Source organism: Onychostruthus taczanowskii, unplaced genomic scaffold (genome assembly GCF_017590055.1).
Source record: "Onychostruthus taczanowskii isolate IOZ18803 unplaced genomic scaffold, ASM1759005v1 scaffold75, whole genome shotgun sequence".
In the NCBI taxonomy this organism is placed as follows: Eukaryota; Metazoa; Chordata; class Aves; order Passeriformes; family Passeridae; genus Onychostruthus; species Onychostruthus taczanowskii.
The window spans coordinates 277,545-295,642 of NW_024505339.1; the positions used below are offsets into that span (position 1 = coordinate 277,545).

The 18,098-nt window shown below is 57.5% G+C and overlaps 2 protein-coding genes across 7 annotated transcripts; one reads left to right on the forward strand and one right to left on the reverse strand.

The window, feature by feature from the left end:
* The first annotated feature begins 94 nt into the window (after positions 1-94).
* Positions 95-6,085, forward strand: LOC121345764 (multidrug and toxin extrusion protein 1-like). 3 transcript variants are annotated; one of them, XM_041422962.1, is made up of 18 exons: positions 95-229; positions 478-655; positions 728-829; positions 1,000-1,068; positions 1,327-1,475; positions 1,571-1,613; positions 1,716-1,760; positions 2,103-2,200; positions 2,353-2,450; positions 2,965-3,078; positions 3,166-3,233; positions 3,485-3,593; positions 3,729-3,804; positions 3,883-3,952; positions 4,239-4,371; positions 4,667-4,761; positions 5,101-5,236; positions 5,534-6,085. In XM_041422962.1, the coding sequence occupies exons 2-18, from the start codon at positions 521-523 to the stop codon at positions 5,743-5,745; spliced, it is 1,752 nt and encodes a 583-aa protein (XP_041278896.1). In that variant the 5' UTR covers positions 95-229; positions 478-520; the 3' UTR covers positions 5,746-6,085. The 3 variants fall into 3 exon arrangements, with proteins under 3 accessions (XP_041278896.1, XP_041278897.1, XP_041278898.1); XM_041422963.1 differs by having other exon boundaries at positions 515-655; XM_041422964.1 differs by lacking the exon at positions 5,101-5,236 and having other exon boundaries at positions 5,534-5,633.
* A 934-nt stretch (positions 6,086-7,019) lies between these two features.
* Positions 7,020-17,910, reverse strand: LOC121345795 (aldehyde dehydrogenase family 3 member A2-like). Of its 4 annotated transcripts, none has more exons than XM_041423020.1 (11): positions 17,426-17,910; positions 16,593-16,766; positions 16,011-16,242; positions 9,870-9,955; positions 9,573-9,781; positions 9,305-9,422; positions 9,052-9,193; positions 8,733-8,899; positions 8,092-8,191; positions 7,195-7,430; positions 7,020-7,052 (listed from the first exon to the last, which is right to left on the reverse strand). In XM_041423020.1, the coding sequence occupies exons 2-11, from the start codon at positions 16,752-16,754 to the stop codon at positions 7,035-7,037; spliced, it is 1,470 nt and encodes a 489-aa protein (XP_041278954.1). In that variant the 5' UTR covers positions 16,755-16,766; positions 17,426-17,910; the 3' UTR covers positions 7,020-7,034. The 4 variants fall into 4 exon arrangements, with proteins under 4 accessions (XP_041278954.1, XP_041278956.1, XP_041278955.1 ...); XM_041423022.1 differs by lacking the exon at positions 17,426-17,910 and adding an exon at positions 17,249-17,372; XM_041423021.1 differs by lacking the exon at positions 17,426-17,910 and adding an exon at positions 16,939-17,239.
* Between the last annotated feature and the right edge of the window lie 188 nt (positions 17,911-18,098).

An 18,098-nucleotide genomic window follows, 5' to 3' on the forward strand; every position in this document is an offset into this window, starting at 1 on the left:
TCCGCTCCGGGCCAAGGACTCTGCATTCGGCCTGGGGGAGCGCTGCCAGTGAAACCCGACACGGCGGGGCTGTGCCAGGACAGCAGGAGCCAAGGGGCCGGCTTGTCCCGGCCGCTGTGATGGGAGTGGGTGAGACACAGCCCCGCCACTGCCGGCAGCAGCTCAGCACAGCCGCACACCCCACAGCCCTCCACCGCCGCTGAGAGAGCAGCAGCAGCCTCCAGCAGAGGTAGGAAGGCTCACAGGGTGGATTTTAGGATGGTTCAGCCCCAAACCTGGCTCAGGACAGGCAGCCAGCGCTGGGCACGGTGTGTCCGGGCTCCTGAGCGCTGCCAGGACCCCGCTGGGCTCCGTGCCCTGCCCTGACCCGGTGCCCACGCTTCCCCCGGGCAGCCCAGCCGCGGGCAGCCCCGCCGGCCCCGGCTGAAGTTCAGCCCGCCGTGGTTACACATTGCTCGCCCCCGATGGGTTTAACAGAGCGCGGAGGAAGGGGCTCGCTGCACTCCCCCGGCAGGGCAGCATGAAGCCGGAGAGCTTCCCCGAGGAGAATGGCCAGGGTAACCTCACAGCCGAGAGCTGCCAGAAGAAACGCCGCTGGATTCCGGAGAACTTTTGGGAGGACGTGAGGCAGCTGCTGGTGCTGGCGGGGCCGCTGGTAAGAGACTGCCCCCGGCACGACCACCCCGCTCACCTCCATCCCTAACCTTCAGCTCTCCTACCTGCTTAGATCCTGATCCAGCTGCTGATCTTCCTGATCCACCTCGTCAGCTCCATATTCTGTGGCCACCTGGGCAGGGTTGAGCTGGCCTCTGTCACGCTGGCCATCGCTGTAAGCATTCCCGGGGCCGGGCACCAGCTCCCTCCCTGCTGACACGGGGATGAGATATGGCAGGGGAAAAGGACAGAGGAGGTTTCACACTCCCACTTTTCCTTTCAGCCCCTCTCCCTACCTGAATGTCTTAAATGCTCACCTTCACTCCTTGCTTTTTTAACTCCCAGGTTATAAATGTCACCGCCATCTCTGTAGGTTACGGTTTGACTTCAGCGTGTGACACCTTGATATCACAGGTGGGTAGGACATGCTGGCTTGTCCTGGGGACACGGGGGGTTTCCAGTATCAGCTGATGATACCCAGGCACCACAGGGAGCCCTGGCTGCTCCTGCGAGCTGGGGAAGCTTCTCCCCAGGTAACAATCCATAACGAGGAGATCCGTGCTCCAAATCCCTCCCAGGAAGGGTTCAGAGTGGTCAGGGCTGCTCCATGCTCTCCAGGGTCCCTTTCCCCCCAGCACCAGCTGATTTCACCGCTGCCCTGTCACCCTGCAGACCTATGGCAGCAAGAACCTGCTGCGCGTGGGGGTGATCCTGCAGCGTGCCACCATCATCATCCTCCTCTGCTGCTTCCCTTGCTGCGCCATCCTCATCAACGTCGAGCCGCTGATGCTGCTCATGCATCAGGACCCCGATGTCTCCAGGTTGGGTGGCCCCCTCATCCCTCCCCAGGGTGGAGGGGCTGAGAGGAGGGTGGCCATGGCCATGTCCCCCCCTGACCCCCTCTCTGTGCCCCCAGGCTGACCCAGCGCTACGTGGATGCTTTTCTCCCTGCCCTCCCGGTGAGTGCCCGTGGGCACCCTGGGTGCCACCTGCACGTGGGACAGGCTGTCCCCATCCTACAGCTCAGCACTGGCTCATCTCATCCAAAATTTCCTTTGCAGGCGGTTTTTTTGTATAACCTGGAGACAAGATACCTGCAGAACCAGGTGGGTCCCGAAGTCCTCACACCCACCCTGGCTCAGGGCTCCCTTCCACAGTGCATCCAGGGTTTCCATGCTCACTGTTCCCAGTGACAAGGAGCCCAAGTGTCCCAAAATGGCTCTGACCCTGTAGATCGCCCCATTCCACAGCCAGTTGTATCCATCCACCTCCCTTCACACTTCCCCACATCAGGGATTTACCTCTCTCACACTCATTTTCCAAGCAGGCGACATCACTGAAATTTTGGTTTTTTTTCTGGGAAAGGCACTGAGAATGGGGCTGGGGGCACCTTCACACCTCCCTCCCAAAACCTTTGGGAAGACCCTCCCATCTCCTCCTCTTTGCAGATGATCATGTGGCCCTTGGTGCTGAGTGGGGTCATCGGCAATGTCACCAACGCGGCTGCAAACTACATCCTCCTCTTCGTGTTCCACCTGGGCGTCACGTGAGTGGCATCTCTGTCCCCTGGAGAGCAGAACAGGGCACCTGGCAATGGCCAGGGAACACTGAGCTCCCAGGGGGACAGCAGGTTGTCTTTTTTCCACCCTGAGGGAGGCACAAGCGGGATGCCAATGAACTTTCTCACTTCCTCTGCAGGGGCTCTGCCTGGGCCAACACCATCGCTCAGTACTCACAAACCATCTTCTTGTTCCTGTACATCATATGCAGGAAGCTGCACGTGAACACCTGGGGAGGTAAGGGCATCTCCCCTGCTCCCTCTGCTTCCTGCTTGACCCAGAAGTGTCCATAAAACTTCTATCAGGTGTTCTTGATAGTAGAGGAATTCTGCTCATCCTGATGGTGAAATATTAACCCCAGCCCGCGGTGCCCCGGGTACCACAGTGCTGCTTCAGTGGCACTCGTCACGCACCAGCACTGGCAGAGCTGTGTGATCAGCACTAAACATTAATTCTGCAGAAATGAAACTTTCTGCTGAGGCTTTGGAAGATTCAGCCCCAAAGCCGGATGAGCACAGACATAAGCAGGAGGTTGTCCTTGGACCCAGCTCCAGGAGGGAAGGCTGAGGATTGTGCTGCTCTGTGGCCCATGGGGCAGCAGCACAGAGGTTGTAGGTGGACACTGAGCTGCTGGAGATCCTGTGGAGTGCTGGCTCTGAGGACAGGCCCCTCCAGCTGCCCCGGGTGCTGTGCAGGGTGTAGCACTTGGCCAGTCTGATCATCCATCAGGTGTTGTTCTTCCTCTCACCAGGCTGGTCCAGCGAGTGCCTGCTGGAGTGGGACAGCTTCACCTCCCTGGCCATCCCCAGCATGCTCATGATGTGCATCGAGTGGTGGACCTACGAGATTGGGAGCTTCTTGATAGGTCAGTGGAGAGGGGAGCTGCCAGGACACGGCCAGGCCTGACCCAGAGCAGCACCCACAGCCAGCACTGACCTCTCCTGTCCCACAGGGCTGCTGAGCGTTGTCGAGCTCTCCGTCCAGTCCATCATCTATGAGGTGTCTGTTGTGGCTTTCATGGTAAGGGCTGGGTTATCACTGCACACCAGGGCTCCGTGGGGCTGTCCTGAGACAGGCACACAGCCAAAATCTGCTCCAGAAAACCCTCACCTTCCCCTCTTCACTCTAATCTCTCCCTGCTCCTGCCTATCCCTCCTTACGGAGATGCTTTAAATCAAATCCTGAACTCCATCCTGCTCTCTGCTGGGTGGGTATCCCCCTGTCACTGTGACAGCCCCATTGTCAGACACACGTGAGCCCTGTGCTTGCAGATCCCCCTGGGGCTGGGCACAGCTGCCAGTGTGCAGGTGGGCAACGCGCTGGGCGCCGGCAACGTCGAGGTGGCCAAGAGATCCTCCTACACCAGCCTGATCTGCACAGGTCAGTCCACAGCAGCCTGGAAAGCCTCTTCCTGGCCTCCTTCCCATGCAGCAAGGAGTGTTTGCAGTCCTCTGCCTGCCTCTTTTCCCCCTGCTCTCCGGCCAGGCTGGGCTCAGCTCTGTGCTCTCTTTTCAGGAGTGTCCTCTGTAATCGTGGTGTCCGTTTTAGCTGCCACAAGGAACGTGCTGGGATACATCTTCACCACGGACAAGTGAGTGTCCCCACCTCCTGGCCTCGGTGAGTGGAGGTCAGTTCCCAAAAATGATCCTTGGCTTTCCTCCATCCCCAGGGAAATCGTTGACTTGGTGGCATGGGTCATGCCTATCTACGTTGTCTTCCACTTGTTTGAAGCCATGACTGTAAGTCCCAGGGAATGCTGCTATTTTCCACGGGGTGCTCAGCAGCAGTGTCATGGATCAGGCAGTTGAGGATCTCTCAGGCTGCAGCTGAGCACCAGTGCCCACACCAGGACCCTGCAGACCTCCTGGGACCATCCCTTAGAAAACATCGAGCGCATAAAAGGATGGTGACCCATAGGACTGGGCAGGGACACAGAAATAATGGGCAGAGGCAGGGAGCTGGGTCAGCTCCTGAACTGGGCCAAGGTGATGCTCCCTGCCCCAGCCCCTCTCCCTCTCCTGGCAGGGTGCCTGCAGTGGGCTGCTCAGAGGCATTGGGAAGCAGAAATTCGGTGCCATCATGAACGCCGTGACTTACTATGGTGTGGGCATGCCCCTGGCAGCTGTGCTGCTCTTCGTGGTCAAGATTGGCGTCATGGGTACTGACCCCTGGGCACTGCACCCCCAAACCCCCCATGGGCAGCTGCAGCTCCACTGGGGGCTCACCACAACCCCTGTGCCTGGCTCTGTCCCTCTGCTGACCTGCCTGCACTCACTGGGGTGGACTGGGATGGCTCCTGCAGCTTCTGGGAGCTTTTACTGGGAAAAAGTAACCACAAAGAAAGCACCCATGAGCACTCTGTGCTCCCCACTGACCTGGGTGACATTCCCTTTCTGGACCGGCTGTCCTGGGATGCTGGGTTGGCTCTGGCTGACGCTGTGTGCCCTCTGCAGGCCTGTGGATCGCGATGCTCGTCTGCGTCTTCATCCTCTGCACCTGCTTCCTGACCTACATCTCCCGTGTGGACTGGGAGAAGGCAGCCAAGGAGGTAATCCAGGCACTGACAGCACATCCCTGCTCTGGGGAGGGCCTCAGTGCCCTGCTGGGATGAGACAGGCTCAATCTCATGTCCAGTGCTCCAGAGCAAAACCCAGCGCTGCCATGACATCCCTGATACTCAGCTTCCCCTGCACAAGCACTCGGTGGCCTCAAGGTTTCTCCCTGCACCTGGTTGGGGACACAAAGCTCAGAGCAGATGGGGTGACCCGGGCTACCTCAGCCCTGAGCATCACCTTGTGCCTCGGCAGCTCCAGGGAGGCCCCAAGAGAGGCAGCACAGCTTTGCCAGGTGGGAATTCCCAACTAAACCCGGCACATTCCCTCGCCAGGCTCAGCGCCGCGCGGGAGTGACCCCACAGGAGCTGCCGAGCCTGGGCCCCGAAGGCTCCTGCAAGGATCTGGATGTGGGACCAGCCCCGCCGCCCCACACTTACCTCCCTGCCAGGGCGGTGCTGGGCTCTGTCGGTACGGCACGAGAGGGTTTGGTGCAGGAAGGGTCCCAAAGGGTTCAGGAACGAGCCCACAAAATGGGGAAATGCCATGCTGGTGACACCCTCAGCTGCTGGGAGAGCAGTAATTACAAGCGTGGGCTCAGGAGGGTGACAGAGGGACATCCTGTGGGCAGTCCTCACCGGGTCCCACCTCTGGGGGCAGGACCTGGCTGAGATCTCCACCGCTCCTAAGGTGCCTTCAGCCCTGTGACAAAACCCTCAGAAAGCCCTCGGTGCCCCGCAAACCCCTGAAGCCCCGTTCTCCTTGCAGCGGGATTAGAAGCGCAGAGCGATGTTGTGCTCACGGGCATCACCAGGACAGAGGGACCCAGGTACCAGCTGGAGCTGCGGGAGGCCACCCCTGCTCCTGCCACCCCCGTGGTCACCAAGCAGCTGATCTTGCGGCGCGGGCTGGCCGTGGCCGCGGCCGTGGCCGCGCTGGCCCTCGGCATCACCGTGAAGCTGCTCACCAGCACGGACTGACTCGCACCGAGGACTTTGGGGACTTGTTTTTGGGGTGAAAGCCTTTCCTGAGGGACAGGCGTACCAAGCATGGACAAGCCAGTGAGCAGAGCGAGCGCACGCCTGTCCCGCAGGAGCCGAAGGGCCTCTGTCAGTGCTCAGCAGCGTTTGTGCAGAGTTTGGAAGGTTGGGAAAGGGCCCCGAGGCTGCTCTGGCACCCAAAATGCTGCTCTGAGCTGCTTGACACGTGCTGAGCGTGTGGGGGGCCCCCCCAGCCCACGCTGTCACCACCCACTGGAGCTGAGCTCAGCCCAGCTCCCCCTGCTGCTCCGTGACAAATGCCAATAAAGAATAAATCCAGCTGGAGTGGGACTGGCTCCTTGGGGTGCAGGCTGAGGGCAGGGCTGGGGACAGAACAGGGAACATCCACACATGGGTCTTACCCTGCCCCAGGTGGCCTTTGCAGTAGAATAAAGGCTTTATTCAGCAAGGGTCAAGGGCAGCTCTCAGTTACAGGTTTGGAGGTAAAAGACTATCAATAAATTAACAAACCCCTAAAATTCAGTTACAGAGGAGGTGGCTGTGGCTGCTCTGCCACTCTGGCCAAGGGTGCCCGAGACCTGGGACTCCAGTTGCAGCAATGCCCCTCTCTTTGCCCCAGTAGCCCCAAATACAGCAGCACAACAGTCCCTGGCACTTCTCAAGTCCTTGGGACAGCATGGCCACAGCTCAGGTGGATTTTGCCACACCTTGGATGGCTAAAGGTGGTTTCCCTGCAAGGAGCATCACCCGTTCAGTCATGAGGCCCTTGAGATGCTGCAGGTTCTTCGAGGCTCCTTTCCTCTGCTCGGGGGACAACCAGCCCGGACTGTCCCCTGCAGCGAGACCCTCATTTCCCAGGCTTATCGCTGTGATGAGCAGCTTCCTCTGGGGATCAGGTGAGGTGTTACAGAGATAACAGGCTCAGTAACGACTGGCTTTGTTTAGATACCCTTGTGACAAACACTCCCACGTTCCCAGGAGTTTTTAGAGGAGCTACTGTTTACAAAGCAGGGTGGATGCTGTTTCCTTCCCTCTGCCACTCACTGCTCAGGCATGATCCACTGACTAGGTCTGGATAGATTCCTGTTTCAGCAGGAGCTGGAGCCTTTAACTTGGGGTGTCTCTGTTTTGGGTGCATTTTTTTTATCTTCTACCTCTTCAGTGTATTGGCTACCTTGGAAGAAATGAAATTGCAGCAAGGAAAAGTTCAGCAGTAGGACTGTAGGGAGGGAGCAGCGGGTCCAAGGGCTGGCTGCCCATCACCCCTCTCAGTGGGGGCACAACACCTGGAAAGGCACAGAAACAGGGATGAGTCCTCCAGGGAGGGAGCAGAGCTCAGAGGAACGGGGTGATGAAGGGCTAGGAGGAGCTCAGGGGACAGAGCTGGGAGCACACACACCCACAGGGACAGCAGAGCCCCAAACTCACCTTTGCCACCACGGCTTTCACAGCCGCCAGCAGGGCCGAGATGAATTGTCCCACTCTGCTCCTGTAACACTGCTTCAGCAGGAAAATCTTGGCCAAATGCATCGTCTCCACACTGCCAGGTGGGTACCTCAGCTTGTTCACAACGTCCCACCTCAGGTCCTTGATCAGGCAGGCACGGTGGTGGGAGAAGGTCTCGAAGCTGTGCCTGCCGTGGTAGGCGCCCATCCCGCTGTGGCCTGAGGGACACAGCCAGGCAGCTCACACCAGGCACAGGGACACCTGCGTCCCTCACACTCAGTTTGGCAGCCCCCAGGACACAGGGAAAGCTTGGTCATGCTCCTCCTCAGGGCAGAGGAGCAAAGAGCAGCTTTGTTAACTTTGCAGAAATCAGCCAGGACCTGCCTTCAGGTGCTTGTGTGAACCCACCCTTAATAAGTTAATGACCCCAGTTATCTCCTCCCAGGGCCAGCCTTGCTTTTCCCACAGAATTTTCACAGGGTTTGGGGACAGGAGGAGCTGAGCTTATGATTTCAAGGAGTGGGACACGAGGAGGACACTTAGCAACACCCAAGACTTCAGCCCTGTGCCCACAGCCAGGTGATCACTACCACAGGAGCCTGACAGCAGCTGTGGAATCTCAACAGGAACAAATTCATCCCACAGCCCAGCACAGGAGAACCAGAGCTCACTTGTGTGAGCCTGGGGGTTTTCCTCTCTCACTGAGGGGCCTAACAACCAAAACACCAATGAGCCTTTTTACAAAGCAACCCACCCACCCCAGAAAATTACACTAACGGGAAATGCAGGTGGAATTGCCAAACGGGCAGACAGCTCCTGGGTGGGGTCAGAGGCTGCTGCTGATCGAATGCAGGTGTGTGGGCTGGAGCAGGGACTCACCCACACCGCCGAAGGGCAGCTCGGGGAGCACGGAGTGCATGATGACATCGTTGGCTGTCATGCCACCGCTGGAGGTCTCTGCTATCACCCGTCTGATCAGCTACACACAATGGCACAGACAAATCAGGAGGAGGCACAGCACCATGTACCACAGCAGGGAGGGTTCAAGGTGATGCTTCCATCCCCCTTTGTGGGGGGCACAGGCTGTGCCTTGTTCCATGAGAGAGGCCAGTTTACACCACTTAAGCATAGGATCTGCCCAGTTGGAACAGCCACGAAATGAAAAGGCTTCAGGCCAAGGTGCTCCTCAGCCCTCCCACCCAAAATGCCTGGGGCTGTTGTTGCAGGGCAAAGCCCTGACCTGAATTCCTGAGCTGGCACAACAGAGCCAGGAAACGGGGGCAGGAGACAGGGCAGGAAGCAGCAGCCACCTGTGTGGGGGAGATGTACAAACCTAGAGCCCTCCAGCAGGAGACTGGGAGCTTCCAGCAGCTCTGGGGACTCTCATGACCCCCAAACACTGCAATTTACATGGAAAAGGAACTGCCACAGACCCTGCAAAACGCTGTGTCTGGGATCAGCCATGGTCAGGATCCAGCTGTGCAGAGACACTTCCAGGAGGGAGCACAGCCCAGACCCACCTGCTTGTTGTTAGAGAAGACATACAGAGCAAGAGGCTTCTCCCGAAGGTTGATGAACTCAATGGCTTCCTCCACGCTCTTGACAGTCACAATGGGCAGCACTGGTCCAAAGATTTCCTCCTCCATCACCTTGGACTCCGGGGAAACATCCGTGAGGATGGTTGGTGCTGAGGCAAATGGGAGAACAGCATGAGCAGGACACAGACCTGGCCCAGCACAGCACCTTGGGCTGTTCAACATAGCCCAAGTGAGGCACAGACAAACAGACCCCACAAAGCACCCACCACCACCTCCCCTCCACAGCAGCTGCCTGGAGCACCTATGAAGCAGGAGGCCTCATCAGTCTCTCCCCCATAAGCGATCTTCTGCCCTTCCAGTAAGCCCAGGATCCTCTTGAAGTGACGCTGGTTGATGATCCTTTCATAGTCTGGAGATGACTTCACGTCCTCCCCATAGAATTCCTGACAAAGGGAACAGCAGAAACAAAAGTGCTCAGCACATCTTCCAACAACCACAGCTCCAGGAAATCACAGCTGGGACAATCTCCACAGCACGAGGGACTCCCCCCTCACCTTCAGAGTCGCCTTGATGTTCTCCACCACCTTGCTCTGGATGGATGGGTCACACAGGATGTAGTCTGGGGCGATGCAGGTTTGCCCACAGTTCATGTACTTGCCCCACGTTATCCGCCTGTGACAAGGAGAAAGGGACATGCTTACTCCATGGTCAGTCCCTTCCCCACCCCTCAGCCCAGCTGCCAGCACCTGAGCTGGGAATGCTGGCCCAGAGATGTCCCCCTGCCCTGCTGCTGAGGCCCCATCAAGGGTGCAAGAACCTGACCTGCAGGCGACAGCCAGGTCACAGTCCTTGTCGATGTAGCAGGGGCTCTTCCCCCCCAGCTCCAGGGTGACAGGGGTCAGGTGCTTGGCAGCTGCTGCCATCACAATTTTGCCCACTGCAGTGTTGCCAGTGTAGAGGATGTGATCAAATCTCTGGGTCAGCAGCTCGGTTGTCTCAGGAACTCCTCCAGTGACCACAGCATACAGATCCTGCAGGGAAGGAGTGTGAGGGTCACCACAACCCAGCTCATCACTGTAACACAGACGAATGAGGGGACCAAACTGGGGCCACACTCACCTTGTCCAGGTACTGTGGGAGGAGCTCAGCCACCAGCCGAGCCGTGTTCTCGCTCACCTCCGACGGCTTCACCACCACGGCGTTGCCTGCAGACCACACACAGCACAGACACTGAGCCCTCAATCCCCACCCCACGCCCAGCCACCACCCCACCAAGGCCCTGCAGGGTCCCCACCTGCTGCGATGGCCCCGATCAGGGGCTGCATCACCAGCACAAAGGGGTAGTTCCAGGCCCCGATGACCAGCACCACGCCCAGGGGCTCGTAGCCGATGTAGGCCTCGTCCCTCAGGGTCAGCAGGTCCTTTTTGACACGATGAGGGGCTGCCCAGGATGGCAGCTTCTCCATGGTGAGGGCCAGCTCACTCTGCACTCCCAGGATCTCTTGGGTGTAGGCGTTGGGCCCACTCTGTAACAACGTGGAGTTTGGGGAAGGGATGGAAAAGGCACCCACCTCCCACAGCCACCATGGCACCCTGGGGAGTCAGAGTCATGCAATTCCACGGTGGGGGACACGACAAAAACCATTTGTCACTGCAGAGGCAGCCCTTGGCCTTCCTGCTTTGCTCAGGGTTACCCACTGTCCTGCACAGCAAAGGGGAGGGACCCCCTGACAACACAGACCTTGTTCAGATCGGCCTTGAGGGCTGCCATGATCTCCTTCTCCTTCTCCTGCACCATCCTCTCCAGGGCCTTCAGCTGCTGGATCCTGAACTCCAGCGGGCGGCTCCGGCCCGACCTGAAGGCGGCCCTGGCCCGCCCCACGATCTGCTGCATCTTCTCCATGGCTGCTCAGCACTGAGGAGACACCGGCCACCCCCAGCTCACCACAGGGCCATGGAGGGGTGCTGAGCCCTGGGAACACCTCCATGAGTGTCCCACCCCGAGCGTGGCTGGGGGATGTTGTCCTTCTTGTGAGGAGCTCCCACTCTCAAGCGGAGTGCTGAGGGCTCACAGCACCCCAGCCCTGTTCCACCGGCACAGGGCACCTCTCAGAGCAATCTGGGGTTTGCTGATTGATCCTCTTCTGAGGGTGCTTTCTCCAAGACTCAAACCCACCAGCCACTCCACCCTCTGCTCACAGGGGTGTTCCCAAGGAGCCAAAACACAGAGATGACCGTGGCCTGGGTGGGCAGTCAGCTGGGAACAGAGCTGTGTGCCCGGATCCTGCCTGCACCCATAACCCTCACCCTCACGTATCTTCACAGAAACACAACAAAACACTGCAGATATTTCACCCTGCTTCCCAGGAGCAGCATTTCACTCTTTAGTCAGGACCAGAGATCTGGTCGTGCTTCCCTGCCCAACCAACCAAGACACCGAGATCCCCTTACGACGATTAAATCCTGCCCTTCCCAACCCACTGCCACAGCTGCGTGACACAGCCTGAGAAAGCAAGTGACTCATTAAAAAACGAAGGAAAAAAGCAAGTTACCTTCAGAGAAGCTTCTCTCTCCACCAGCCTCCTGTGGGGAGTGCAAGCAGGCACAAGCCCTTCCCCTGCCATGGCCAGGGGTGATCTCCTCCCACGGGAGAGCTGGCCCTGGCCCAAGGCTCTTGCTGGGTATGAGATGCCCTTTACCCAACTGCTGGCACCCAGGGCACCCCATCCTGGGCTGTGGTGCCCTGGGTGGCTGCTCCCAGCCAGGGCAGTGACTCAGCCCTGGCGTGGGATGGCAGAGACCACGTGGCTTTGCCCACGCTGGCCCACGTGCCACAGCTGCTGTCGGGATGCAACGCTCAGGCTCGGGATCTAAAAGACCCCAAGCAGGCAGGTGGCAGGAAATCCAGCATGGATTTGAGAGGGGGAAACAGGCCAGCTCCTCTGCTGGCTCACCTCACTCCCTGCCTGGCTCCAGGAGTGTTTTCAGTGCCCAACAGAGCTCTGGGGGATCCTTGCCAGGGTGCCAGGGACACCTCACAACACCTGTGTGCCATTCAGCCAAGCCATGGCCAGAGCCGGGACCAGCAGAGCAGGATTCCTCAGGAGACTGCAAGGACTTACCACACTCGGTTTATTATTTAAATTCTCAGTGTTTATTTAGTGGCTTGCAAAGTGTATCATCAAAAAGGCTTAGCACATGGATTTTCACCAGACATGAAGAAATCCCACTTATTGCACAGTAAATATAATTTTCTACTCTCTATTAATTGCATTTAGTAATAATTTTTCAGTTCGCTTTAACATTAATAGTTCTAAGGCTCTTTCACCTTCAATTCCTTCAGCATCCTTCCCCCAAGCTAGAACAAGCCCCACATAATCCCCCAGTGCAAGATTACAGAATTCTGAGAAGCTCAAACACGAAGGAGCACACACACCTTCCAGTAATTGTTTTCTCTTGGAGGAACCTGACAGTAACAGCTTTGTACTGGCTTTGGCTGGGATTAAGTTAATTTTCGTGTTAAGTTTCTTCATAGAACGGTGGTGTTGTTTTGGGTTTGTGACATTGGGAGTTCTGGTGTTTGTCTTCCCAAGTCACCACCAGGTGTGATGACGCCCTGCTCTTCTGGGGATGGCTGAACACCTGCCTGATGAGGGGAATTAATGAACAAATTCCTTAATTTGCTTTGATCTGCCTGCAAGCCCAGTTTTCACTTCACCTATTAAACTATTTTTATCTCAGCAAACAAGTTTTCTCACTTTCTTCCAATTCTCTTTCCCATCCCACAGGGAAAAAGCAAGTGGCTGTGTGGGACTGGGCTAATCCACAAGGTATTTGTAATTTCTACTTCTCTGAACAGGCCTGGAAGTTCTTTTGCTCCAACATGAGATACTCATCAGCAAAATACAGGCAGCACAGGCATCACCTTTGGAATTTTCTAACTGCTAAATAACTGTTAAAGGCACATGATGAAACACAGAACCCAGCAAGCAGCCCCTGACCAGCTGGGGATGATTCTGGATTGCAGAGATGTGAGAATGTTTCACCTCAATTAAATAGCAAGGGGAACCTCACTGGGTTTGTTCACAGCCACCACTCTTGGCCAAATGCATCGGGCAGCACAGCCTGTCTCAGGCTTGTCACCAAGAGGTTGTGTGTTCAGAACATCCCCAAAACTGCAGGGAAAACACTGTCAACCCAAGGATTGCTGAAACTTCAGCTCCTGTTGGTCAGTGAAGGAAGGTGAGTGGTTTGGTGCAGGACACTGTGTGTCCCTGGAAGCTCTGCATGGCACAGGGTGGAGGTAGGGACTGGAACTCCTTGCTCTGCAGTCCTCCTTCGGAGAGCTTGTCCCCACTGGTCCCTTTGTTCCAGCATGGCTTTTAAGTAAACAGGAATCTGAGCCTTCTCGTGGTTAGTGCCTCTCTAAGGCTACTCTGTGTGCTCGACAGCTCACTGAAATCACCCAGAACAAAAGAAAAGAATGACTTCCCAGCTTAAGGAAACAGACACAAAGCCAGCACCCAGAGTATGATGTGCACATGGTGCCTTCTCCTCTCTTCATCAGTTAATCACCTGTGAAAGCAAAACACAACACCAACGTCCTGTGAAGGATCTGCTGAGACAAAACCAATTCCCCTTCTAGAACAGCCTGAAGCAAAGCCCCTTCAGGCAGGGGGTTCCCCAACGTGCAGCTCTCCTGCCCCTCAGCATGCACTGGTTATCTCAGATGCCAGGGAAAACATCGTGCTCTGGCTCAGCCCCACATTCACTCATCTATAAAGCTTTTCCCAATCTCAAACTAGGTCTACACACAGGAGAAGAAAAAGGCTCCTACCTCACTTTGACAGCCACAGCAGTGCTCTGAAACCTGCTCCTCCTTACCACCCACTGGGCCAGCCCAGCCTCTGCACAGCCAGCACAACCAAGAGGGCTTTTCTCTTCAGCACAGACTGGTGGCTCTGAGAAACCCAAATGATTTCAAGACGCCGTGAGTTTCCCCCCTCATTGCCCTACACTGGGCCTGCCTCCCTGGCTGCTGCCTCGAGGCCTGAGCCAGTTCTTGGCTCTTACATCTCCTCCTGGGTTATGTGAGCAGGTTATTTCCCCATGGATGTTGGGCTCCTGAGTGTCTCCTTGCAGCAGCAACTACACAGACTGAAGGGCAGAGTCCTGATCCACCCTGCCTCCTCCTGTGCCCTCAGGAGCTGCTCCCTTAAGCTCAGTAAAGCCCACGGAGCAGTCAGTGAAGGCACATGCAGTGTCTGGTTTGTCAGACATGGACAACCAGCAGTGATCACACTTAAGAGATTCAGATCTTGCTCCTCCACCTCAGGAGGCATCCTGAGCCTCCTGCAAGCCTCTGTCTCCTGCAGAGAGGAGAGGACATCCCACCCTTCCGCACTACCCCGCTGGAAACAAGGGAGGAAATGGGAATAATTGAGCTGAGGTCAGACAGGGGCTGCAATGGGCAAGGAGGAATAAAAGTTTGTCACAGACTCCCGCTTTGGGACACAGCTTCCCTCCCCAGGGTGCCACGGCACAGACCGCAGCTCTCTGGGCTGTGAGGCAGCTCAAACGCTGCTGAAGGAAGCCGTGGGATGGAAACCACGCCTAACCAGTCCAAAACTACCAACCTCTGCCTCTGGAGGGAGCATCCCACGGGTGTCACCTACCAGGGAAGAGCAACAAGGAGTACAGCAGCCTGCAGATCTCTCCGGGGATATTCCTATTCTACAGACGGCTTGCAAGAGTGAGAAGGTAAGAATTTAAGGTGGGACAGATATTATAAACCTCAAGACAGAAAAAGAGGCCAGGCTTTATAAAAGGGCTGCAGTTGCAAAGAACAGGTCAAGTAAATTGCACATGCACTGCCATAGACAGCAAAGACCCAAAACTCACCTTAATCATCACCGCTGCCACAACCCCCAGCAGGGCCAGGACAAAGAGCCCAATTCGGGCCTTGTTAAACCGCTTCAGGAGGAAGAACTTGGCCCAGTCCACCTTCTTCTGGCTGCCAGGTGGGTACCGCATTTTGTTGGTGCTCTCCATCTTGAGGTCCTTGATCAGGCAGGCGCGGCGGTGGGAGAAGGTCTCGAAGCTGTGCTTGCCGTGGTAGGCGCCCATCCCGCTGTGGCCTGAGGGACACAGCCAGGCAGCTCACTCCTCAGGCTCAGCCAGCCTAAACTCTGCCCTCCTGAGGACAACTGAGCCTTCCCCTGCAGCACTTCTCAGTCTCTAAGGTGTCCATCTGTACGCCAACCCTCTTCTTCCTCACCTCATTTACACCAGCCACTCTGATTGCAGCTAATGGTTTTAATGCACCTTTCCCAGCAGGCTGCACTAAATGCTTCAGTTTTTCCAAAAATACACCCAAAGGTTTTTCCCTCCTGGCTCCTGTCCTATTGCACTCACAGAAATTACAATTATTATCAAATCTGCTGCACAGAGACTCTTGAGCTGTAGGAGGCACAGGGATACCCAGACACAAACCATGAGTTGTTCTCTGAGGTACACTGTGTATTAAGCCCCAACTCTTAAGGAGCTCCAGTAACTTACCAACACCACCAAAAGGCAAAGTTGACAGGAAGAAATGCATAATGACATCATTTCCAGTCACACCACCACTGGAGGTTTCTGAGATGACTCTCTTGATTAACTAAAAAAACCAAAAAAAAAACCAAAATATTAAAAAGGCTCAAAGAAGAGACCAGACCACGTAACTAAGCATACAAAGGGAAGGGAGCTACATTTCAACAACGTTCAGCTGCTCTGGCACAGCCCAGACCCACCTGCTTGTTGTTGGAGAAGACATACAGAGCAAGAGGCTTCTCCCGAAGGTTGATGAACTCAATGGCTTCCTCCACGCTCTTCACAGTCACAATGGGCAGCACTGGTCCAAAGATTTCCTCCTCCATCACCTTGGACTCCGGGGAAACATCCGTGAGGATGGTTGGTGCTGAGGCAAATGGGAGAACAGCATGAGCAGGACACAGACCTGGCCCAGCACAGCACCTTGGGCTGTTCAACATAGCCCAAGTGAGGCACAGACAAACAGACCCCACAAAGCACCCACCACCACCTCCCCTCCACAGCAGCTGCCTGGAGCACCTATGAAGCAGGAGGCCTCATCAGTCTCTCCCCCATAAGCGATCTTCTGCCCTTCCAGTACCTGCAGGCCACACACAGCACGGACACTGAGCCATCAATCCCCTCCCCACGCCCAGCCACCACCCCACCAAGGCCCTGCAGGGTCCCCACCTGCTGCGATGGCCCCGATCAGGGGCTGCATCACCAGCACAAAGGGGTAGTTCCAGGCCCCGATGATCAGCACCACCCCCAGGGGCTCGTAGCCGATGTAGGCCTCATCCCTCATGGTCAGCAGGTTCTTCTTCACGGGCTGAGGGGCTGCCCAGGATGGCAGCTTCTCCATGGTGAGGGCCAGCTCACTCAGCACGCCCAGGATTTCATGGCTGTAGGCGTTGTGCCCACACTGAAACAACAGGGAGTTTGGGGAAGGGATGGAAAAGGCACCCACCTCCCACAGCCACCATCACAGCCCTACTGCTTCAAGGTGTCTGTCAGGATCCCTGGCCAAAGATGGCTAGTCTGGGTGTGTGAGGCAGAACCCAAAACCTGACTGCCTTTGCAGTTCTGCCTTAGACTAACTCCTTCTCTGAAATGGTGGCAGCAGAACTTTGCAGGCCACACTGGGACAAGGCCAAGGGGAACAAGGGCAAAAGTCATTTAGCACAGCAAAGGCAGCCCCTGCCCTTCCCACTTTCCCTTCAGGGCCAACCACTGTCCCTGCACAGCTGATGAGAGAAACTCCCCGACCCAGACCTTGTTCAGATCGGCCTTGAGGGCTGCCAGGATCTCCTTCTCCTTCTCCTGCACCATCCTCTCCAGGGCCTTCAGCTGCTGGATCCTGAACTCCAGCGGGCGGCTCCGGCCCGACCTGAAGGCGGCCCTGGCCCGCCCCACGATCTGCTGCATCTTCTCCATGGCTGCTCAGCACTGAGGAGACACCGGCCACCCCCAGCTCACCACAGGGCCCTGCCCGGCCCGCACAGCCCGGCTTGTCCCCACAAGCACCGGGCGCCCTCCCGCCGCTCCCCCCGCCCCATCGCCAGGCAGCGAGCCCTCCGCCGCTCGTCCCTAATTCCGCCGCATCTCCCTGAAGCCTTACGTAACTCCCGAGTTAGAAAAGTTTGAGAAGCAGCGCAGGGCGTTGGTGGCAGCGTGGGGATGCCACCGAGGAAGCGGGGGCTGCTCCCGGCGGGGCGGAGCGCGCCGCGGTACCGAGCGACACCCGGCGAGAACCCGGCGGGATGGGGACCCCCCTCTATCCCCCGGGGAACCGCGGGGACCCCCGAGCGTGAGGCAGTGACAACCGTGGCGGCGGCTGCGGCACGGAGGCTGCGAGCCGCCGGTTCTCCCCCCGGCCGGTGCCCTCCGCCCCGGGCAGGACCCTCCGCCCCCGCGGCCCCGCCGCCCACCGGGGTCGCCGCCGCCGCAGCCGCTTCCTCTTTCCGCTCACATGACGGAAGCGGAACGGGCGAGGCCGCGGGGCAGCCGCTCCCCCTCCCTTGCCCGGTGGTCCTGGTGGGAGAGAGGAGGAGGAGGAGGAAGAAGCAGGGCGGGGTGAAGGACGTGTCCCCGCCGTACCGCCCTACCTTGGCCCGCGCTCGGGGATGCTCCTGCCGTGCTCCGTGGGCTCCGCGGGTGGCAGCGGGTCTGGCGCTGCCGGGCCGGTTGTGAAATGCTGCCGGGGCGTGCGGCTGCTCTGGGGGCGGAGGGCAGAGTCCCTGCGGAGCCTTATCGGGGCAGGGAGCGGGGAAAGAGCGGGGCAGCGGCGCCCGAGGGTGGCCCTGCCCTGCCCTGCCACGGAGGGCGAGCAGAACCGGGCTGGTGCTCCTTTGGGGGAGGCAGGAGGAGCCCGGCAGGACGGTCCAGTTAACCTTGATGCAGTCGTGGCGTGGGAAGCGAGCCAGAAAAAAACGCGGAGAAAGGAGCTCGGGCAAGGTTGGGCACATTCCGGTTAAAAATAGACCTGCCACAACTCGTTCTGGGAAAAGCACGGTGGTTATTTAAAAATTGTGTGCAGGTTGTTACACGCTGCCTCTCGTGTGACACGATTTACCCAGAGCCTTCAGTGCTAAAGCTCCTCGGCTGCAGCTGTACCCCACTGAAGCCATGCATGCTGCACCTCCTTGGCACACAGGGCTGGCACCTTTTCCTGCAGAGTTTAATCCCATTTTCCCACATCAACACGGCCCTCCGAAGCTGGGAGTGCCTTTTGGCCTCAGATTGTGCAGAACCACGACTGCCCCCAACACCAAGCTTGGC

What these genes read in the sequence shown, in the direction of transcription:
- LOC121345764 (XM_041422962.1), top strand. Translation starts at nt 521, where the DNA reads ATGAAGCCGGAGAGCTTCCCCGAGGAGAATGGCCAGGGTAACCTCACA. An exon ending in CACCAGCCTGATCTGCACAG is followed by an intron (nt 3,594 to 3,728) that starts GTCAGTCCACAG and finishes CTCTCTTTTCAG; the next exon opens with GAGTGTCCTCTGTAATCGTG. An exon ending in TACATCTTCACCACGGACAA is followed by an intron (nt 3,805 to 3,882) that starts GTGAGTGTCCCC and finishes CTCCATCCCCAG; the next exon opens with GGAAATCGTTGACTTGGTGG.
- LOC121345795 (XM_041423020.1), bottom strand. Translation starts at nt 16,754, where the DNA reads ATGGAGAAGATGCAGCAGATCGTGGGGCGGGCCAGGGCCGCCTTCAGG. An exon ending in GATCGGGGCCATCGCAGCAG is followed by an intron (nt 9,956 to 16,010) that starts GTGGGGACCCTG and finishes TGTGGTCTGCAG; the next exon opens with GCAACGCCGTGGTGGTGAAG. An exon ending in TCTTCTCTAACAACAAGCAG is followed by an intron (nt 8,192 to 8,732) that starts GTGGGTCTGGGC and finishes CATTGTGTGTAG; the next exon opens with CTGATCAGACGGGTGATAGC.